We start from the raw sequence: 23,519 nt of genomic DNA on the forward strand, positions 1-23,519 counted from the left end.
CTCGATATTAGACAAAACATCTTCTCTCTTTATGACTCTCTGGATCTGCTACTCACCCCAGAGCAGCCCGAGTTTATCTTCGCTGAGGCAACTCCACCTGTAAAGAGCAGAGGCAGCAGGGATGGGCCCTGCAGCCAAGCTGTGATATTGAGTCAGGACCTTTCCCAGGAGCCTCTACCAGAGATTTTACTGTACCACAGCCACAGTCACCCATCACAGTGACCTATTTCATAATGGCCCTCATTCTTGTGTCCTGAATGGTCACAGATTAGATCAAAGGTGATTAAAAGGCTCTGGGTGGGCAGGTGAAGGGTTCAAGGCCTTTGGTGAGTTCCTGGCTGCAGAACCCTGACTGCAATTCCAATGGGGACATCTGGAGATAAATGCATGGTTGCACAGCTGATATTGCCAAAGGGGCTCTGGGTTTATTTCCTTAACTGGTGGGTCAGGAGCCAGCAGCAGGGAAGGATGTGGCTCACCTTCCTGAGAATGGGAGCAGCCTTGTGTTCCCTGATTGAACAGCTTCAGAGGACACATTTTTGAAGTAAAGGCAAACCCATCCCAGAGATTGTCTTTGCTCAAGGACATGGGTGCACCAAGTGTGTAATGCAGAAGGACAGGGAAACATGATACGTACCTCAAGAAGATTTGATTTTTGGGTGGGAACAGCCTGTAATGTTGAGTTTCATATGTAATATTTGTTGTTGAATGACAATGCCACTGTATGTCATAGCTACCCTGAGCAGTGAGTATGGACTGCTCCAGATACACCAGCCATGGCCTAACTGAACAGATCCATCTTGGTGGGGATGGCCAGTGACTACTGAAATAATAGCTGTGCTCATGTAGAGTTATATGAATATATATGCATATAACATAGTTGGGAAGTATAAGATATGGGCATGATGTAAATGGTACAGAATAAACCAGGATGATGTTCTGGTTGCAGAGAGAAGGGCACACCAGGAAAAAATGCAGACAAACCATTCTCATGTCCTGGTGTGGCACAATGTTTTAGGAGTAAAGTGATGAGTAACAGATGTCACACCTATTGACTTCAGGAAGGTTTTTAACATTGGCTGTCCTGACCCCTTCTTAAGAAGATACAAGGGCAGGGTGAGTGTAAAACTGGTGAGATCATTGTACCTCAAGTGCTAATTATCAGTGTTTGTCAAAATGGAAGGACATATTCATAGGATTTTTGCAGGGGTCCGTTCTGATGCCAGATCTTTTTAATTACTTCAGTTAACAGCCTAGATGATTAACACCCATGATCGCCTTATTAAATCTGCTAATTACTCCAGATTGTTGAGGACAGCAAAGACAAAAGGATTCAGATGGAGAAACGGCCTGTAAAATCTACAGGGCAATATTCAACAGATACAACTCTCAGCATTACTTTTATGAGCAGTGAGCAACATAGGTTCAGGTGAGGGAACTGGGTGGATGCAGTTTTCAAAAAAAAACCAAAACCCCAGCAACCCAAAAAACACTCCTGCTCCCCAAAAAAGAAGAGTCTACAGTGTACTGGAGAGCAAACTGAACACCAGCAATGGAAAAGGCAAACACCATCCTAGAGCACGTGAGCTGTAGCCTCCAAGGCAAGCTAGCATAGCATGCCTAGCTAGGGATGCTGTACTTCAAAAAATGCAGATGGACAGAGGAAAAAAATCCAAGGAGGTCAGTGAGGAAGCTGAGAGGCTCAGGAAATATGGAGAAAGGCTGAAGGAAATGAATTGATGTAATGTGTAGAAGAGAAGGCTGAGGCAAGGACAAGAAGGGAAACGTTGCAGTTCATCATTGCACATCATCAAGTGCCCAAGGGGTCATTTTGAAGAAGGCTATGGCCATAGTGATCAGGGCAGGATATAAAGGATTTGAAATTTTAAAAAAACCCTGAAGTTAGGCTTTTGGATCATGTTAGGATGTGTGCCAGAACAGATTGCTAGGGAATGGCACAATCCCCATCACTGGAGGTCTTTAAGGAAAGGTTTCACAAACATGTCAGAACAGGTATTGTTGATCCTCCTAGATTTGCAGTGAAGGAAAAGTATGGCATTAGCTAATCGTAAGCAAACACATGTAGGTGGCACACAGCAGAAGTGGAAGTTGGTGTTTGCCAGGAGGCACTGGGTTTCTGCATCAAAGCCTGCAAGATGCCAGCCCTAGACCTGCCCTCAGGGGTTAATGCAGAACAGAAGGCTTAAGCAAAACAGGGAAGAGAAAGCAAAGATACGGAACTAGGGAAGGGAATGTTTTTTTTGTCAGGACTCAACACAAAGGGTGATGGTTTGCAGTTCCTGGAGGCACTTCCAATGTGTGTTCAGGGCTGTATTATCACCTCCATGGTGACCTGGGCAATGGAGAGCAGGGAAAGAGTCTTCATTCTTCTAATCCAGCTCTTTCCTCAGCCCATCTCCATTCATAAAAGGGGTCATATTGTTTCTACTACAAAGATGAGGACACAAGGCCTCCTTTTAGGTGAAGGGACTCCCCTATGTCATGCAGCAGGCTGGAGAGGGACCACAGCAAAATTGAGGCAGCAATTTCACTGCTCTAATTCCGAGCATGTGCTGCCCCTATGACTAGGAGTGTGGAGGAATGGTCAGAAACCATGTGCTGCCATGAACAGCAGCGACCAAGAGAAGAAAGCAAATGAGGGGCAGACTGATGGTGGCAGGAAGAGGCTGATGCCCTGGGTGTCCGGGGAAGCACGGCACGGAGTTGTGCCCTGTGGTCCCGAAGAGTCGGGAGAAGTTTGCAAGGGGCTGCCTGTGTGGGAGAAGCCCTAACCCCAGGGTGAAGATGAGGAATGCTCTAAAGCCGCTCGGGCCGGCTGCGGGGATGCGAGACAGGCCAGCAGATGTCCGGGCACCGCCGGCCGAGGGGCTGGCGGGGCCGAGCGCGGTGCGGGGTCCCCCGCGGGCGGTGCCCCCCGGCCCGCGGGAGCGGACCCGCAGCACCGCCCGGGGATGCCCCGTCCCCCCGCGGGAGGCAGCGCCGCCTCCGCCCCGCCGCAGCGGTGCCGCAGGCGCGGGGCCCCGGCGGGGAGGGGTTTCGCGGCCCCAGCCGGGGGCGGACGGGCGGCGGGGCCGTGTGTCCTGCCCTGCCGGGGAGGGCCCTGCGCAGCGCCGCCGCCGCTGCTCCCGCTCCGCGCACAATGGCGACTCCCAGCCCCAGCGGCGGCTCCGGGGGGAGCGGGAGCGGGCCCGGCCCGGGCGCCGCCGGCAGCAGCAGCAGCAGCAGCATGCAGGGTAAGCACCGCCGGCCCGGGCAGCGCGGGGCCGTGCCGGGCCGGAGCCGCCGCAGGTCTCGCCCTGCCCGGGCCGCGGGGACCCCCGGGCGCTGCCGTTCGCGCCCCCCGCGCTGGGCCGCGGCTGTGCAGCGGCGCTGCCCGCGGGAATCCCCGGCCCCGGCTCGGCCCGACCCCGGCGGCCGCGCTCCGGGCCTGTCCCGCTGGCGGCCTGGCCGCGCCCGGCGCGCTCGGCGGGAGGAAGCGCGGCCCTAGCCCTGCTCGCCGGGGCTGCCGGGGCGCAGGGCCTGCCCGGAGCTCGGCCCCGGCCGCCGGGACAAAGGCCGGGCTGGACGCGGCTCCGGCCTCTCCCGGCGGGGAACGGTTGTGCGGCCGCTCGGGGTGAGCGGTGCAGGCCGCGGCTGCAGCAGCATCCCCGGGGGCGCCGGCCGGAGCCAAGCGCGCTGGGGGCGGCCCGTGCCCGCAGGAGCCCCGCGGGGCGGCCGGGCCGGGGCTGCGGCACCGCGGCACTGCCCCGGCCAGCCCGGCCCTCCGCCTCCGCTCTGGGCTTCTCTCGAGACGAACGTCTAAGTGGAATCAGTTCAGCGCGAACTTGCCGTTCAGTTTCATTCAGTTTCGTTCCGTTCCGATGGAAATTTACAGTGCTGCGGCGGGTCGTGTTGGTTTCCACCGGCACTTGTTGATGGTTGAGCAGCCTTGCAAAAACGGTGGATATTTGTTTTTCAGAAAGGCCTCAGCAAACCCTTTGAGTTTCTCCTTTAAAGTTAAAGCACTGAAATGTACTCTGTGCTTGAAAAAGATTTTAGGCCTTATTAGGCTGAGGTGGCACAGTGCTAGTTCGTTTGTTTGTTTAAATTAAATACAGTGATGGTTATATTAAAGAAACAGTTTACCCTGTTTTGGGACCAGGAAACAGAAAGGTTGCTCTCTCTGTGACAGAAGTGTGGGTACTGTTGTGAAATAATGTTTGTCACTGTTATTTGCTGTATTCTGTGTTGGCCTTGGTATGGACTGTGCTGAGACTGGTGGGGACTTGTTTGGGCAGAGAACTGATGGTTCAACTGAAGAGCTTGGTATATTTGGAGTAAAAAGGTGAATTTTGGCTCCTTGTAGCTTCCTCTGCACGAAGGATTGGGTACCTTTTGGGCCTTGTCAAGGTAGTGTAATGCATCTTTCAAAAACCTGAATCCCAGGCTTTGTGCATTAAATGCATGGATTAAAAACTTTACCATAATATGCTGAAGCAGTTGTGATTTAATAAGAACAAGCTTCGTTCTTGTAGTGCAGTTAAAACTGTCAGAGTTGCCTATTGTATTTCCACCTGACCCATTTCTCATATTTGAGTTGTTCCTCTGAATCACCTGTATGTTCCAAGGCTGAGAGTTGGTTTTGCACCCTGGCACCTGTGATGCCCTATGAGCTTGTGGTGATGCAGCATCTGCATGCTGTGTCCACTGGAAGAAGGGCACTTGGTTCTGCTGTAGCTGGTTAGGGTGGCTGTTTAAATATGGATTCAGGACCATGGGCTAGTGTGATGATGCCCAAGTGCTGGTGGCTTTCCCTAACAGGTGAGTGTTCAGGTGTCCCAGGAGGAGCTGTGTGTGGGATCCTGGCTGGGCTCTGGAGCAGCAGGTTGCTGTGACTGGGATGGTTCTTGCAAGAAGCTGTCCCAGGAGGAGCTGTGTGTGGAATCCTGGCTGGGCTCTGGAGCAGCAGGTTGTTGTGACTGTGATGTTCCTGGAACATGCAAGAAACTGAGAAGCTGAGCTGCCACAGCACCTGGGTGGGATGGGAAGGGGCTGGATATGGCTGCAGGTGGTGTACAGGCTGCTGGGCGGCTCTGGCTGCTCTCCAAGATGCACAGTGCCCTTGCCCACAACACGAGTTCCTGTTGATGCCAAGGCAAGCTGAGCTGGACGAAGAAAACCCCCACAAAAGTGTTGAGCAGTTGGGAAGCCCAGCTTGTGCTTGTGGTGGGGCTGGGCAGGCACTGGAGCAAGGGAGGTGCAGGAATGCATTGCTGTGTGGGGAGAAGCGTAGGTAGGACTGCATCAGTGTCGATTTAATTGGCTTAAACAGCATGACAAGGTGGAGCAGGGAAGTCATTACGCTGGAAACAAGTAATTATATTTAAAAAAAAAAAAGTTTTGCTCAGTTAATTTTCAGCCACAAACACTCGGACCTGGCTTGTGCAACTGCTTTTTTGAAGGAGGTGGGAGTTGGAGAGGGTGGAACTCCTGTGCCAAAGGGCTGTGACAGTGCTCCCCTGGACAGCAGCCTGTTGCTTTTGGAGACCTTGCCCAGAGGCCATGTGCTTGGGAAAGCTCACCTGAGGTGAGAATCCCTTGCAGGAGGTTTCTGTGTTGATGTCAAGGCTGGCAATTTTATAAGGAGTGTCAGCTGTCAGGCCTGGGAGCAGGGAAGAGTTGTGAGGATGGTGGTACAGGGGAGGAGTCTTCAGAGAAATTGATGTCCAGGGCAAGGGCAGCAGATCCAGAAGGTCTCTGCAGGCCACCCAGTTTTGGTTTTAATTCTGTATCCTACAGGATTTTTGATTCACACAGGCTGAAGTCCTCCAGGTGACAATGCAGAAGTGAAGGGACACTGCCCTTGTGCTGGGCTCACTGTGCAGCCATGGCTCTCAAGCCTGATGACCAAGCAAGGAGTTGCTTTAGACCTTGTTATTATTCACCCTTATTCTGCATGTCCCAGCTTCACTCTCATGTCTTCTCTTGGCTACCTGGATCAGCTGCCCATGCCAAAGGACCTGGACCTTTTTTATTTCCAAAGAATCCCCTGGCCAGTGCAATGGTGTTGTGTTCATGGCACAGCTTGGTGACAAAGGAGAGCTGGAATTCTGAGTATTAAAATAGATTCTATTCCATAATTTTTTAAATGTCTGTTGCGTGCACACTAAATGAAGTTTGTCCAATGCTGGTGATGGGTGGTGAAGTTGTTCTTACTCATGTTTAATGTTAGAGTTCAGGAACAGTCCTGAGTATTTAGTGTCCTGGATGTTTTGTGGAGGAAACAGATTCTGTGGGAAGTAGGATGCCTTTGACAGTGATTTAAGGAAAAACCAGTACCCAAATTGTAATTGGAGCAATTTTGTGTTTCTCTCATTGCCAAAATTAGTAATAGTCATTACTGCTAACATTACTCAGAAAATGATAATTTGAAGAAAGGTGGTATGAAATCTAGAAATGTAGTTTATTCCAAGGCATAGGGAGAATTTTGATTCTAATTAAAACCTGTGGAGTCACTCATCCTAACTACAGTGCCAAAGAGGAACTGGAACCACTTATAACTGATGATTATGGAATCAGCTCAGCTGCATTGGGCATTCAGGAGGACTGGAGGCAACTGGGACTTCTCCAAATACTCACTCTCACTGCCTGGTGTGCTCTGGTGTCGTTAAAAAGCAAAGCAGAGCTACTGTGTGTGTCTTCTCAGAGTGTACATCATGGCTGAAATGTGTTGGGTGGGAATTCCTGACCAGAATTTGGGATTCTCAGTTCCCTTTGTGTGTGTGGTCCCATTTGCTCCCTCATTGATGTCTTTGCCCTCTTCATCTGACTCCAGCCATTTTAGCAGAAAATCAGAGGAGGTGTGTCTCTGGTGAGAGTGTCCTTTGTGGGTATGAGGCAGGGAGCCTGGACAGGGAGGTTGTTAGGAGGTGTCTGAGTGCATGAGGAGATGAGCTAGAGCCCCTCTCTTACCCTTGGGTGCCATTCATGACATCAGTGGTTTACTGAAGGTGGGTGATCAGTTCCTATTTACAAGGAAACTCTGTCCTGTACCTTTTTTTCTGGCAGAAAAAAGCTACTGGGAGGCTTTTTTAGAGGTCAGGAATTGTTCATGTTTGTGATGGACTCTGTCAGCCGCTGTGGTCAGGTGAATTTGATGTGGGTGTGTGATGTGCACTGTGTCAGTGGGGTAGTGAACATTGCTTGAAACCATTTGTGAGCTTGCTGAAACTGGACTGATCCTCAGTGTGGGAATTCAGTAAGAGATTCCATGGTTCCCATATCCTCCTCTATTGCTTGCTGCCTTGGTGAGTGCATGGGGTGACTGGAGCTGCTCCCCTCCCCACTCTTGCCCTTGGTGGAATTATCAAACCATGTGTGTAAGCAGGCAGCACTGATGCAGGCTGACTCTGGCAGATTGATGGGTGTATGTCTACTTGGACATATTTGCATTTGTTAAGAGCAATAAAAGTTTTGAGGTGAGCAAATCAGTGTATTTTAGTTCATTTCTGCCCCCAGTTTATTCCTGTGTGGGCCTTATGGCCTTGTCTGCTTTGTGTTTGAGTCTTGGCGTAAGCTTGTGTTTCAATTTGCGTTTGCGTTTTTGCATTTGCGTTTCAATTTTCTTTTACTTTTAATCAACTGATGGTTTTGATATCTCTGTTTTCCTGGTAAAGGGGCAGCCCAAAAGTACTAGTTAGTCTCCTCAGATGCTGGGAGGTTTTTTCAGTTATTTTATGCTGATTTGAGGAAGCCGGGAGGTGTGGAAGTGACTGTTGCCCATCAAAATGAGAGTTATCCTGCAAGAGAAAGGTGAGTTTTGTGAGGAAGCCGAAGAAGCCAGAATGTGTGCTTTCCAAACTTCATGTTGTTGAGGAGTCCCTGAAATGAAATTTGTGTGTATGTAGTGAAGCACTGATTACAGGAATCTTGTGTAACCATATCAAGTTCTCTGTGTATCAAACACACATAAACAGCTTTTTAGCATCATGCAGCTTTGAAGTTGGATGTCTTCTGTTGGATTTAGGCTTGATAAGATTTTGTGTGAAAGAAAATGTGGAGGTCTGCTTCCTGGTGGAGGAAGCAGGCTAACTGTTGTAGCCTTTAGAGACTGGAAGGGAAAACTGTGTGTGGAGAAGAAGCTGTGCAGGGTGTCTGTGTAGTGCTCTGCCCTGTGGATAGGAACTAGCAGCAAATATCCATTCCAGGCTCCACTGAAGTGGTGTTTATAAAGAAGGTATAAAAATCTCTGAATGGATGTGATGCTTCTGGCATCGTCTTAAAGGCTGGAGGGCATCTGGAGCAGCATTGGGCAGGTGCTGGTGGTGTTCCCTGCTCTCATGTACCTCATTTGAAATGGGCTTCATTGCATTTAATTGCCTCCTTAGATGTACATGTGTGTCTTGCCCTTCTGCCTTGTACTCAGACTTGCAGCATCCACTCAGAAAGGTGAGGATTGCTGTGCTGCAGCAGCAGGCTGAGGAAAACCTGCCTGATACTGGCAGTTGAGCCTTTTCACTGTGGTTCAGGAAGTATCACCTTGGAATATTGGCTTCTTCATGGATATTCTGGTCAGAATAGATTACTTGTATTATTGTGCAGTGTTGTCTGCTGCCTTTTGGGAGATGAACAAATGTCTTGGGGATTCCTTTGATGATGCTGGTCATTTATGGTTGCTGGGCTGTAACATCTCTTCTGCATTGAGAAACTGAGTTCCTCCAATGACACTCATTCAAAAGAATCTGTGTATTTAAGTCTATTTGCCTAAGAGTTAATGCATTTTTAAACTGTTTTTATATCAGTTTGGTTGATTTCTGGTTTTGGTTCTGCCTTTGCAGTTCTACTGCTTCTCCTTTGGTCAATGCCTTCAGTAATGTGAATCTTGCACTGTGTTATTCCAGGCTGCTGGTGTTCCCTGCAAAGGGCTTTTGTCTGTCTTCTGGGTACTCAGGTTTCTTTTCATGTTGTGGATTTGTTTGATTGCAGAAGGGATGTGTGAGCAAGGGGTAAATGACAGTACAGTGCTTGTTGAGCACGGAAAAATGTCTTTCAAAAAGGTGTGTTACTGTTGCTGGTTTACTGAATGTGCAATAGTTATGGTAAATCCCTGGAGAGAGACAGTTCACCTGTGTTTCTTCAGTTCAGCTCATAGATAAGTTGAATACTGTGTCTGCTAGGCCGAGAATGGAACAGCTATTGCATGTTCTTTGTCCCTCTGATGTGGAGGATGTCTGCAACATGAGTTTGAGGCTCACCCCTTGCAGTTGGCACTGACTTGGCTGTCAAAATATTGAAATGCTTGATTATCCAAATCAAAGAGAAGGAAAGTGCTCAGAGTTATCCTGGAGGTGCTGAGGGGTTAAGCCATTGTTCATAAAATGTGAAATGCAGGGAGAGTGGGTTTCATCCCATTCTCCTGGGACAGGATTGCAGGAAGGATTTGTGCAGCCTTGGACCTTTTTTTTTTACTCATGGTTATGTTAGTGTCTGAACAAGACAAAATAATTTTTGCTGTGACTCTGCACCCTGTTTTCTACCCCCACCCACGTCTTTGTACTGCTGCTGAGTTGTTGGACAAGTTATCTCAGTTACAGGTCTCTTGCTGAGGTTTGTTAGGTGGATTTATGTAAACTGTATATGCGATGCTTGGAAAACTGCCACTGCAGGTGACACCTCATGTGACAGCCTGTCAAAGGGGTGCTCCTGTGCTACCAGCACTTAACTGACTGCACAAGCTGGATGAATGGACCTTTTATATACATGTACCTTTAACATAAACATCTGTTTGTTCACCTTGTAGGCATGTCCCGTGTTGGACCATGTTTGTCCCCTTGCCTCATGCATGGTCCCAGCTCAGGACCCGTTTTCCCTCTTTGGAGCTGTGTCTGAGTGAATTGGCCTTTTTCCTGAGAAGCTGAAGGGAAGGATAGACTGCAGGGAGAATTGCAGTAGGAGAGACTTGAACCAACTCCTGGGATTTAATATGATAAACTCAGAGCACCCAGAGGACAGCAGAGATGTGTTTTAAACCAAAGTATGTAAAAGAAGACTGATAAACTTTGGCAGCCAAAATACATTTGGAAATAATGATAAGGAGGGAAGGGAGAATTGAAAACTTGCTCTGCCTCAGCAGTGAAGCTTTGTCAGCCTGAGCATTTGCATTTTGGAGCTGGTGTTTTGGACAGTCTGTGGTGCTGACTTTGGTTCTAAACTTTTATTTTATGCTACATTAGTCTGGTTTTTATGGCCATCTGCAATCTTACTGTTTTTGCTTTTGTTTGAAGGGAAGCTTTAGATCTTGAAGCTCCCCATGGTGTGCATTCCTGGTCTGCTTAGGTGGCTGTTTCTTCGAGATGAGTCCTGCAGTTCATGCAGGTGTAACATGTCTGTGTCTCCTCGTGGTTAGGTGGAAAGGTGCAAACGTGATTTTTATCAGATGTCATAGGTTTGTTTAAGCACAGTTGCAGTGGAGCTCTCTGCAGCCCTGTGGGGTGCCTGCTCCATGCCTGCACAGATCCTTTGCGAGGCATGTGAGGTATCATTGGCCTGGATTTGCATCAGGAGTATCATGTGATGCTGCAGAGCATCTTCAAAAATGTGTGACCTTGACACCTCAGGCTGTACCCTGGGTGCCGAGATCTCTGCTATTGCTGTTAGTGAGGAAACACAACACAGCACGGTGTTGCCAAGTATCAGTGCCCATTCCTCTCCTGTTTCTCCTCTCAGGTGAGCTGACCTGCGGTGCACATGGGCGCTACAGTGACAGTGTTCAGTGGGTATGAGCATCAAGGGAGATGCGAGTATGTGTATTGCACAAATTGTGTATTTATTAGCTGCTAAATTGAGTTCCTCTTCTGCAAATCAAAGCCTTTACTGGAGGCAGGGCGAGCCCTCCAGGAAGCAGACAGCTCTGCTGGTCCTGGAGCAAACAAAGAGTCCAAGCACCAGGAATTAGTCTGTGTTTTGAATAATTTATCCGATCTTTCTGAGGTGCTTCGGGAGATGCCCTGTGGCGTAAGGAGGACAGCTGTTGGGAGCAGACAGCTGAGCTGAATGGGAGTTTATCCTTTATCCCTTTTTTTCTAGGCTTTTTTTTTTTTTTTTTCTGTGGACCAGAAGGGTTGTGTGGTTTGCTTTGGACCTAATTCTCTGGAAGTGGGTCTCTGAAGTGAATTAGCTATCACTTTGCTTTTGGACCATCAAGCAAAGTGTTTGTACTTTGAAGAGGTTTGTGGACAGAGATAAAACAGTTTCCTTTAAAAACATATGGCTGTGTTGTTTGACCTGGGAGGGGTTGTGGACTAAGATGAAAGCGGTGCGTTTGGAAATCTCTTTGGGGAGCAGTGGGGCCATGTCGGAGTTTTCCTGTAGAGACCAGTTCCTCTCCTGAGCACTCAGTTCAGGACTTGGCCTTATGCCATACTCTGGAAACCTCATCCTACCTTTGCTACCCTCTTGTTTTCCCTTGTCCCACTCAGAAACCTGCATGGGCAGAAAGTAGCAAGGGGGAGGATGGTCAGAATGGCTTTGTGCAATGCTGGCCAGGAGATGAAGAGATGTTCTTCAAGGTCCTTTTTGCCTTGGGTAGCTGCAACAATCAGTGTGTGGAAAGTGGGCTATTATTTGCATGTCAGCTTTTAGAGCTGGTTTGCTTTGTGATTTGAGGAAGAGGTCAGCTTTCTGATCTGATCTAGCCCAGCTGTTGTCACTAGAAAGTGTGACACTAAGGTGTAAGTTAGTATGCAAGTTTACACAGAGGAGTTGTGAATGAGCTCAGACTTCTGCTGGAAGAAGAGAGGGTTGGATGCAAAGGTTTAGATATGTGCTGTTTTAAGCAGCAGCTTGGCAGTTCTTTCTGCACTGGAGCCACATGTTGTGGAATATCTGAACAAGCCTGCCAGCATTCTCCTGGAAATGCAAAATCTATTTTAAAATGTATTTCTAATTAATGTATTTCTTTTTGAGAGTAATAGCCTGGAGCTTATCTGCCCAGCTGGTTATGCCAGAGTCATAAGTAGCCAGATAGGCTTTTTATGGGTTAAGTTTTGCCACTGTGTATCAGTGCTAGATATCATGGGGCTAAGAACAAAAATTTACTCTCTGGCCTGTTTCTGTGGTTTCATCCCTGCTGATCCTGCTGATGAGGACTGCAGCTGAGCACATGGGAGAAGGATCTTGTCAGCAAGTGTGGAAGTGGCAGAGATTGAGACAGGAGTGGTGGGAGCTGGTGTCTGAGGCCCATGTGTGTCTGTCTGGAGGGTCCTGGCTTCCCCATCAGGGCCGTCATTTGGAATCTTCTGTGAGTTGAAGAAATCCCCAGTCTGATTTGTTAGTATGGATGCTTTTTGCCTGCCCTACAAAAATACGGGAAATGAAGAATGTGTGAATTTCAATGAAGCCCTGTAATGTTTCTAGGTCTGGTAATTTGCTTTAATATAGACCGGCTTTAGTCAGGGCTGACTTGAATGGGAGCCTGGAACTGAACTGGCAGCAGGAACCCTGCTTCACCATGAGCTGCCAAAAGTCTGAGTGGCACCCTGCCCCATAGCAGGGCACTGTGCTGCTCTCACAGCACCTGGGACACAGTCCAGCAGCCACTTGTCCACAGTGTTGTTTCCACGTAGTAAATAACAGCTTTCTGGGAAGGTTTGTGCAGGGTTTCTCTCCAGAGCTGAGTGGTACTCTGACTTCAGCAGCAGAGCTCTGACTGGCCAGTGTTCTCAGAATAATCCTGGGCTGGCATGTCCTGACTCCTTGGGACCCAAACCAAACACAGATAGTGCTTTGTGACAGCATTCTTCAACAGCTTGATGTCCTTGCTGTTGAGCAATGCAGAAATGGAGGGTGTAATAATGCTGGGGTTGTAATCTTCCTGTCCCTCCAGCATTGTGTTCAAGAGTTTTGGGTTTAGCAGCCAGCACAGGTTGCTCCATGGCAGCTGAGCTGGTAAAGAGGAAGTTTGGGTCATCTTCATCCAGGCTTCAGTAGTTGCTGCTGCTTTGCTGCCCAGCAGGAGCATTGACTTGTGCCAGAAGGAAATTGAGTGCTCTTCCAACCTTGATGATTCAGTCCCAAGTATTGCAGTTGTTTTAGATGACTGTGGGTTTGATATGACCTGGTCCATGTTAGGGCTCAAAGAAATGCAATAACCTTTGGAAATCTCTTTGAAAAGAGAAAAATAATGACATATAGCAGCACAGTGGAAGAATTGTGTCTGCACTGCATGGGCACACACACATTCTGCTGGGACCAGCCGGAGACCAGCTAATGCCCTTATCCCCTGCTAAGGGAACTGGCAGGCTGGGTGCCCTGGGATTCCTATGACAAGTTTAATATTTTGTCTCCACTAGTTACTCCTTTTTACCTCATGCATAAGCATATCAGACTCCTCCTTAAAGACAGTTAGGACTCTTGGCTTTCAGTAGAGGATTTCAGTCATTAGCTGATAATACTCTTCCTGTTGCCACACCTTGGTGATTTCATGGCACCTGTGTAGCTGCTGCTCTGGCATCTTCAGCATGCATGTGCTGCTCCCTCTGTAGTGCCTGTGTCTCAGAGGTGTTTTAGGGTATGATGAAATTCCTGCCCTGGTGTGCCTTGGGCTAGGCAAGGAACCATCTCCTCTCTCCTTTCCAGCATGTGGGTGCTCTGTTCCCACTGATGGGATGTTATTTGGGGTATCTTTGGAGTTCACATTGTCTCTGGGCTTTGTTGATGGTCTTGCATGGAGCAGAAAACATGGGCAGCAAAGCCAGGTTGATATACCTCAGCTTCCCCCCTTCTCAGATGCCTCTGAGAGCAGCAGCACCAGGAGCAGAGTGAAGCTGTGCTGGTGCCGCGAGCAGAGATGACTCTTGCATCACTGACACAAAGTCATGCAGCTCCCACCTTCTCAGCAAAAGCTCGGGAGCCCTGCTGTCATGGAGAAGTTGAGCACCATAAACCATTGTGGTGAGCAGGGAACAGGCAGGCAGCAGGGCTGGCTCTGCAAAGGTGGAAAACTTCTTTGTGGTGCTGGGACACCTTGCAGGAGCCAGGAGGGGACTCCTGGTGCTGTTGTGTGGGACAGTCAGTTTGTCTGCAGGGCTGGTGCACTATGTGGGACAGTCAGTTTGTATGCAGGGTTTCCTCCTGGAAGCTTGGAGGGAGAAGGAGTTAATGGGGACAAGGGCAAGGGAAGAAGATAGCTGGATCAGAGTTGGGGCTACTGTCTGGTATTTTTGCAGCGGTCTTCTGTTACCCAGTGAGAGCAGGGGATTAGCTGGGCAGACTCTCAGGCTCCTTCCGGACTCAGGGCCCGCCTGCCCTCTGCACACCAGGAGAGCTTTTTTACACAGACTTTCAAAATCCACTGCACTTGGGGAATTTTTATGGAGAGATTTTATGGTGCTTATTTCTCTAGCAGCGCAATTTTGTGTTTGCTCCTGGTTATTTACCCTAGTAAAAGGGTAAACAGCAAGGTTGCTGCTTCCTGAGAGTGCAGTGGTGCTAAATTCCTCATGCACATTGCTGTAGTGCCTGCATCCCAGAGCCTGCTGGATCACACCTGCCTCTTCCAAATGTTGGTGGCTCGGGTCCTTGTCACTGCTCAGACTGGGAGCTTTGCCATGACCTGCCCCTTATATCAAGCAAGGGATCTGTACCCAGATCTGTAGTGTGGTTATCTGGTGTGATCTCTCTGTGATTGGGAAGAAATTTTTTGCTTGGTAAGAAATTATTCCCTATAAGGGAAATGAAAATTCCCCTTATAGGGAATAATTGAAATGAAAATGGAAAAGGGAAATTATTCCCTATAAGGGTGATGAAGCCCTGGCACAGGCTGCCCAGAGCAGGTGTGGATGCCCCTGGATCCCTAACAGTGCCCAAGACCAGGTTGGATGGAGCTTGGAGCAACCTGGGATAGTAGGAGGTGTCCCTGCCATGGCAGGGAGTGGAATGAGATGGTCTTTAAAGTTTTCTCACCCAGTTTTGGCATTCTGTGAGTCTGGCTTGGCTGCTGGTGAGGGTGCAGAGGGGACTGCAGGCAGTGCTGCTTGCCCAGGTTGCTGTTGTACAGGTGAACTGTCATTGGCAGCACCTGAATTTCTCAAAATTCCTCATATGTATCCTCCCCTGCTCTGGGCAGGTGTCTCTGATGAAAGTGTGGAATGCTGTGCGCCCCCAGGTCTGGTCATTTGCTGTGGTGGCAGTGCTGGATATCTGGGCTTCTCTGAGAAACTGCCTGGGCATGAGCAGCTGGACCATCTGTTTTAAAATATTGTTTAATATGGGCAGATTTGCTGCAAACTTTCAGCTTTCTGGGAATAAAACAATCTCTTCAGGCTTAAAGTTTGTTACTTCAGATGGTACCCGTGTCCTCTCCTTTCCTGCCAGATGCCAGTGTTTGTTCCCTGGGTCCTGATGATGGGACTGCTCTGTATATTCAAAGCAGTGCAGCCTAAAGTTTGATCAAAAAAATCAATTTTTGAAATGATTTTTAGAGTAAATGTTGAAAGATAAAAGGAGATTCTTAATGCTGGTGCTCTCCTTTGAGTGAATGGATGAGAAATAGTCTTTTACTTTAGGCTTTCAAAGAAGCTTCTGTGCCAGAGCACAAAATGAGAAAGCTATGCCTTTTTTTAGCATTATCCTTGCTTTTTTATCAATATTGGTACTGAAAATTTGCTTTTTCTTGCAGCTAACCAGATATTCCATTCTGCTCCTGAGAGAGCAACTGTTTCTCACATTGCTGGTGTAGCAAAAATTAATTAAGATTTCTTAAAAGGTCACCAGTTGTTGAGGTAGATCTGTGCCTTCTGCTTTGCCTGTGACATAAGGGTAGCACTGTTTATTTTACTTCTTGGTTGTTTTTTTTTTTTTTTTTTTTTTTAATGTAAATCTGAATTGTAGAAATCTTGTGCCTTTGCACTTCTTTCAATTAACGTAAAGATTTTTTTGTTTTTGCTCCATACGCAAATTTGTTGCAGCAATTCTAATATCTGAAGAGATAATTGTTAATGCTTTTTAAACAGTATTTTTTATCTCAGTATATCTTGTGATTGCTGTTCAGAGACATTCTTCTGAGATGCTGTATATAGAAAATCTTTTGTTGTCCATTACTTTTCACAGACTGGTGTTTTTCTGTCGTGGAGGAGCTGAAAAGGAGCTATGCTTCAGAGTTCCAGCCCAGAGTGAGCCCATGTGTCAGAATGGCTCCCCTAGGACAGAGTTGGAAAGCATCTATTTATTTTTAATAGCTTTCTATTAGCTCAGGATGTACAGATATTTAGGAAACTTGATGTTTGAAGCTGAAATTTCAAACCTCTTTTGCAAGCTAGAGCTCTGTGGCAGGAATTGGGTGTTAATTTATTTTTTCAAGTACTCAGTCAGTGCTTGGTAATTGTTGATGATGAAACTGGTGGCACTTAGGGCAGGAGGGGTCTGGCCTGGACCTGGCACAGGCTGGCACATACCTGTTAACTGATGGATTCTGCTGTTCCTCCACCTCTTTTCCTCAAGAAGAACATCTTTAATTGGAAGGTAGGGGTTATTTTGTGCTGAGAAGGAAAAGGCAGTTGCTGTTCTCTGTGCTGGAAGATCAAAGGGTTTTACTGGAGAGAGATGCTTTCCACATCCTCTGCTTGTTGTGAATGAAAGGAATGTAACACAGGTTTCTGAATTTCTCTTGTAAGCCATTGAGAAGTGGCAGGATTTGATCCCCAGTGCTCTGCAGCCCTTTCATGGGAAAACAGCAGCAAGTGTCAGTTCAGGATGGCAGCTTTGCCTTAGTGAATAATTCAGCAAAACTGCGCTGTCAGGTGAGGCAGAGGTGTGTTGGTGTTCTGCTAACCTAGATTTGGGAGACCCTGACAGTAAGCAGTCAGGGTGTTAATAAATGGTGAAATGAGGGGGGAAATATGCAATGGAACTGACTTGCTGCTGGCCCAAAGGGAGCAGCTTTCAGCTTGCAGCCTCTGCTGTGCGCTGGGATGCAGCTCTGCAGAGCAGCAGGATGCAGAGCTGAGCTTCCCATGGCTCAGATCCCTGTCCCATGGCATTCCTTGCCAGACAGCAGCCCAGGCCAGTCCCATTTTCTGTGTGTTGGGCTCCTGCCTGTGCCCAGCTCTGCCCTGGATGTGGGAAGGGCTGTTCCCAGGGGTAGATCCTTCCCATTTGTGTTTTGCTGACAAGTCTGTATAAAGAAAATGAAAGGGTCAGGGACTCCTCTCTTTTTTCTATCAGGGTTGCAAACCTCAAAACTGTTTGAAATTTATTTCCCAGACTTTGATGTGAAGGTCCTTTGCCAATGTAATTTCATTAAATTTCACAGCAAGATCCCAGTCTTATGGTCAGGGCCTGTTAATAGTGCTGCAAGATAAACACGAAGTATAAAAAGCACTCTTTTTTTCAGTTATAAAAACTGTAGCAATAAAAAGGCAGCAGGAGTTCCCCTGCTGTGGAAATAAAGGGTTTGTGTGTCCTTTGGGGGAGCAGAACCCTTTCAGCTGGGTGGTGGAAGGAGAGCAGAGCTCTCTACAGCAATTTCAGCTCCTGACTGTGATCCATGTGCTGGAGCCAAGCTCTGCAGAGGCTTGGGTTTGTCCTGGCTGGGAACACTGGGGTTTTACTCATCTGGAACCACACAGAAAAGGAAAACCACAAAACCCTCAGCTTCCTGCTCCACAGGTAACGTGATTGCAGCTTCTCATTTCTCTACTTTCACTTTCTGCAGTGTTTGCTTGCATCAGGAATGGTTGTATTAAGGTCTTTATTTAAAATATTATTTGTTTTTTTTAGATCTGTTCTCACTTCACAGATAGGGTGCAAGGTGTTTGTCTAGAGCTGCATCAGCTGATGCTCCAAAGCCAGTCTGTTGCTCATTGCTGCAGAAATGTCTTGCTGCAGATCCCTTGGCTGTTGGTTTGGAGTCAGAGCTGTTGTGTCCATCTGTGCAGTTCTTCCTTCAGGAAGAAGTTTCATTGTTGTCACACTTCAGTATTATGTTCACTAGCAAGAAAGTGATGATTTTCTGCCACCTAAGTAAATACCCACAGCACTGTTGGGAGCAGCCAGCTGTTGGAGGCTGCTCTGTCAATCTGCCAGGCTCCTGAAGGCAACAGCCTGTGCCCAAATCCCTGATTGACTCCAGCCTGCAGTGGAGCCCTGCGAGAGCTTTGGTACCTGCTGCCTTCACTCCTTCCAGCACAGCAGCAGAGCATTCCTGGCATTGTGTCTTGTGTCACTTGAATGACAATGTTGGCCAGGAGTGCCATCACCGTGTGTCTTTCTGAAGAGGGTTTGATGCTGCCAAGCTGTTAAAGCTGAAAATTCTGTTGGAAACATCACAATGCCTGACATGTCTCAGCAGTGGGAATCAGGGGTTCTTTCCTGTGCTTGTCCTGCTACAGGGTGTTGCTAATTTGTACTGAATGCTTCACAAGACATTTTTATGAGTGCACAAGATTTTTTTTTTTTTTTTTTGTAAGAAAAAAATCAGCCCAAAAAGCTGATGTTCACAGAGCTGTGGTGTGATGTTTAACAAAGCCTCTGAGTGTTCATTAAGTTATTTTGGTGTTGAGAAATAACTGGCCTATGGGTGTTTCTGCTGGATTTCAGCATGAGGAAAGGTTTGAACAAAGTAATGAAAGTGAACCAAAGTTCATTTAAGTAAGCTTTTTAGATTTTTTTGCCCTTCTTTGTTTTTTTTTATTGCTTGCTATGTGAATTTTCCTTCGTTTTTCCACTCTCCAGTTCCTTGGAAAGCAGAGTAATTCAAGTGCTGGGAGGAGAGCTGTGAATGGCAGCAGGGCACCCTGGCCATGGTGGAGGTGTGCTGGGCAAACCCTGGGGCTGGGTTCTGCACATCCCTTGTGGCACTGAGGATCTGCTTACCTGCAGAGAGGCAAAGAATCCAGTGGGAACACCCAGACCTGTTGTGTGGCCATGGAGAGATCTGTGCTGCTGTGCTGGACAATGATGTAAATTCAACAAACTCAGGTTGTGTCCCAAATGCAAGTGTCAGGGCAGGTCCTGTGTGACCAGGAGAGAAAGCAGGGGGTGACAGAGCACCAGGTACAGGTGACAGGTTTTGTCTCTTCTCATAGCTGAGCTGCTGGGTTGGGTTTGTGTTGTTGAACTTGACTTGGAGTCTGAGGGCTTCAATCAAGTGTTGGGTTGAGCTGGGTGAGCTCTTGCCAGCCTGGCATGATGGGGTCTGACACTCAGCAACAAGAGGATGGGATAGGACTGGGGAAGTGAAACCCAGCCACAGTCATTAAATACAGAGATGCCATGGCTGATTGAGGAGGACCTTGGGCTGGAAGTGGTTGGAGGATGAAAGAATAGCTGAAGGAAGGATGTTGTAGCTTCGCTTATCACTCTTTTCATTGCTATCTTGTGCTGTGATGGAGAGCAAGATGATGTGCTAGATGGACCATTACAGCTGTTCTTAGGCTCTTTGTCTTTGGATATAGTCCTTAGCCCTGGAATTAGAACTTTTTTTTTCTGAAATCCAGACTGCAGAAGTACGAAGTACAGAAATAGATCAGATAGACCTATCTACACATGCCACTTCTAAAGCTTGCCTTGAATTTAGTGTCTAAAAGTTCTCCAACCAAGTGCTTTCAAAGATATTTGAAAGCTTTATATACTCTCTAATTTTGCAATTTAATTTCTTGCTTAAGCAACTCTACACACATCCATTATAATTCAGCAGAACTAAGCAAAAATGCCCATTGGTACCTTGTGTTCCAAGGTGTTCTTAAGATCCAGATCAAAATCTTTCCCAGTGTAACTGTGCAGAAAGAACCTTGCAGGTGAGACCAGGTTTTCAGGAGGGCTCAGTTCCTCTCTGAGGCTGTGAAGATACTGATCAGTTGTTCAGAGCAGCACACATGGGCACTCACAAGCAACAGACCAGTTCGTGTGAAGCAGATCCAAACTTGGAAAATTGGCTCAGTGTATTTTTAGTTATGCATAGATGTCAGGCTGGTAGTATTTGGAAAATAACCCCAAAACTCTATATATTAGGAAATTTGGGATTCAGACATGAAGATCTGCTATGCTTGCATTGTGCAAAGGATTATTGCTTGTGGAAATAGTGGTTAAGTGGAAAAGCAGCCCAGTGCTGGGGTCAGAGCATTGTCTCTCCTCAAGAGAGTCTGAAGCTGTTAAAAGCCCATTCCAGTATGGGTCTCCTCACTATAGTACAGGTTGTTTCCAAAATTTTATTTGTACATGTTAGTGCAGCTTGAACATTTTCACACATACACTTTATCTGCTTATCTTTATTTCTCTTTCTAGTTATTTAACTAGTTGCTGACAGGCAACATGAAACTATTCTTATTCCCCTGCCTCTGGAGGATTTCTTATTCAATGATTGTGTCACTGTAGGATTCAGTCTGGGTGCAAGGTGTTTTTTGGACCCAGTGGGATGCAGGCTGTGATTAGTGTTACCACTTTGCTGGCCTAAGGTATCTGGAGGGATGATGGAAACATGCTTGTTGCTTTATCCAAATAAATTAAATCCTTTCCATTGACCTTAAGCAAAGGCCTCAAGGGCAGATTTTTTCCCTTGCTTTTAGTCTGAGTACAGGCTCCTAAAATTAAAACGAAAAGTAATAAAATCAACCAAACTCCCTCCCCAGTCCTCCTTCCTGTGTTATATTTTATAATTGTTGCTGTGCTGTTTCATATTGAAAAAGTATCGTGCATGGCCCTTTGCATAATTTATTATTGTTGTTCACCAGGAGAGGTTCCAGGTGCTGCCCAATAAATTTCCCAGGGCAGTGTCACCCTTTGTTCCTGACAGCTGCTCCATGACAGGCTCAGCTCTGCAGGGTTATGCTGTGGCTGCTTTGGGCACAGCTTGCTGGAATATTTTGGGTGAAGCAAAGTGCTGCTGTGAGAGCAGACACAGACTCCTGGTGTGGCAGCACCTCCTGTGTGGAAAGTTGAGCCCTGCAGGTTTTCTGCAGCAGTGTTCCACCAGGCTTGGTGCTGGGCTGTGGCTGAGCCACGTGTGAAGTGCTGCTCTCCAGCTGGAAATTGCCTGAGCCCCAGCTTGGGCTGGAAGCTGCTGTTTCATCCTAGTGCTGCACCCTCCTTCGGGCAGGGAGCCTTAACCCTCTTTATACAAATGGTGTTTGCATGCAGGGAAATATTAAAGGTTAAATATTAAAGCATCAGGGATAATATTAAAGGTTCCCAGTGGGTTTTGGAGAGTGCAGAGACTTCATTCTCAGGTTTTGCTCCTGGGAGTTTCCAGTCTGAGGGAACTAATCTTAATCCGATTGCAATTTCTTGCCCTCTAAGCTTAACCTACTTTAGCAGGCATTGTGGTGGAGGTATTTATAGATGCTGGAAGTGCTGTTGGATGTAGCCCTTATCCTGCATTGGTGGGTGGGTGTCTGCTGGTGCAGCTGTGAGCTGCCCTTCAGCCCCAAATCATGCAGATGTCTCATTAAAATATTGTCTAGTACGATTGTTTTGCCATGGAATGTGTCTTTACAGTGGTAATCCTTCCAGAGTCCTGGCTGCTCTAGGCTTGGGTGTTTGTAGTCCCTAGTTGGAAGCACACTTGTGGCTGTGGGTGAATTATGGATAAATCCTCTTTCTAATAAGGTGACTCCTAAAAATGAGCATACTTAGCTTACTCCGGGGCAAAATCATCATTTCAGATTCGAATGCTGACTCTCAGATCGTATAAAATTGAAGGTTTCATTGAAGGGCTAAAAATATCATAAGAGATGCACTGAAAATATTTGTACCCTTTAAAGTGAATTTCTGTGGTTGCACCTCTTAAAACTCATAAATCAAACCCCAGGCCACTTCTTTCATCCAGACTCCTCAAATAGAACTGTATGATATGTTGAAGTTCTTCAGGATTTGTTGCAAAATTTGACTAGATTTTCTTGAAAAATAGTTTCTTTTGGATGTAAGACTGGAAACCTCCTCTAGTCTCAAATGAGCTGTGCTGATGTTGGAGTAGATACATGAACAAGACTGGGAAGGAAGGAAATAGAAGTGCAAGATGGTGATTGGAAGGGTCTGTGGGCAGGCAGAGCTGTGCTCACAGCAGCAGGAATAACCAGCTGGAAATCCTGGGAGCCTTCAGGATGTCAGCAACTGCAGGGCTGCAGCTCTGAATGCAGGTAAATGTTCTTTGCTGTCTCTACATCAAAGCAGGGATTTTGTTAGCAGACAAGATACAGCAGTTTGGTTTTTTAAAGCTGTTGGAAGAGCATAGATCTGTGTTGTTTTTGTTTTTTTTGTTTTTTTATTTTCATGTCTCACCTTAGCGTTTGCACTAGTTTTGCTTGGAGTTACCTTGGAAGAAATCAAAACTGATAGTTTTCTATTAAGAAAATTGCCTCAAACATTGAGCTCGATTTTCAAATAGAGGTAAATAATCAATTTTTCCCCATTTCCTCTGTCTTTTTGTTGATGTGTTTCAATACTACAAGGGAGAGGTAGAAAGATTGCACAGTTCATTGCAGATCCATTGACTTTCCTTCCTGCTGTGTGCTGTCACAGCTTGTGTTTCTGTGGTTGTGTCTCTTTTTTTCCTGGTTACAGTAAGGAGAGAGAGTGCAGATTTGATTCTTGGTGTATCATCACTCCACAAGCAGAGAGTGACTTCAGCATCTGCCCAGAGAGAATATTTACCTGTGCACTGTGACTCACCTGAACACTGGGACCTGTGCTCCCTTGACCTTGCTCAATCAAGAGCTTGATCCTGCAGAGTTGAACAGAGTGGAAATATTTTTACAGGGATTATTTTGTACTCTTGGAGGATAGAAACCTTGGAAAAATCCATTAAACTACTGCTGATTTCAAAATTTTGCTGCTTGAAAAGGGAGCATTTTGTTTTGTGTAACCTGAACATGGGAAGCAGTGCTCTTGGGGGGTGGCATACAGGAGTGGTGGTGAGGAAATTCTGGGAAGAGTTGGAATTGCTTTCTCCAACAGGAGGTGACTCAGAGGCTTGGAGAAATGGCCAAGGGCATCCTGTACCAGCCACAGTGTGTCCAGCAGGACCAGGAGAGTGCCAGTCCCTCTGTGTGGGCACCTTGAATCCAACATGACAAGACAAACTTTGAGGGGCTGGAGCATGCCCAGGGAAGAGAGTGGAGCTGGGAAGGGTCTGGAGCTCCAGGAGAGGCTGAGGGAGCTGGGAAGGGGCTCAGCCTGGAGAAAAGGAGGCTCAGGGGAGACCTTGTGGCTCTGCACAGCTCCTGCCAGGAGGGGACAGCCGGGGGGACAGTGCTCCAGGGAACAGGGACAGGAGGAGAGGGAGCGGCCTCAGGTGTGCCAGAAGAGGTTTGGATTGGATATTAGGGATAATTTCTTCAGCTGTCAAGCATTGGAAGGTGCTGCCCAGGAGTGTGGTGGAGTCCCATCCCTGGAAGTGTAAAAACACGTGGATATGCTATGGTTTGATGATGAACAAGGTGGTGCTGGAGTGATGGTTGGACTCAGTGGTCTTAGAGCTCTTTCCAGCCTTTAAGATTTTGTGATTCTGTAAATCATAGAAGTCCTAG

General features: G+C 47.2%; 1 protein-coding gene across 1 annotated transcript in view; it reads left to right on the top strand.

Annotated features, from left to right (window-relative positions):
* The first annotated feature begins 3,084 nt into the window (after positions 1–3,084).
* Positions 3,085–23,519, top strand: part of MAP2K4 (mitogen-activated protein kinase kinase 4) — a 62,477-nt gene continuing 42,042 nt past the window's right edge. Inside the window, exon 1 of the mRNA XM_058817198.1 lies at positions 3,085–3,254. Coding sequence (XP_058673181.1) covers positions 3,161–3,254 — 94 coding nt within the window. The 5' untranslated portion in view covers positions 3,085–3,160. The remainder of the gene's footprint in view (positions 3,255–23,519) is intronic.

The sequence above is a fragment of the Ammospiza caudacuta genome, chromosome 19 (assembly GCF_027887145.1).
Source record: "Ammospiza caudacuta isolate bAmmCau1 chromosome 19, bAmmCau1.pri, whole genome shotgun sequence".
NCBI lineage: Eukaryota > Metazoa > Chordata > Aves > Passeriformes > Passerellidae > Ammospiza > Ammospiza caudacuta.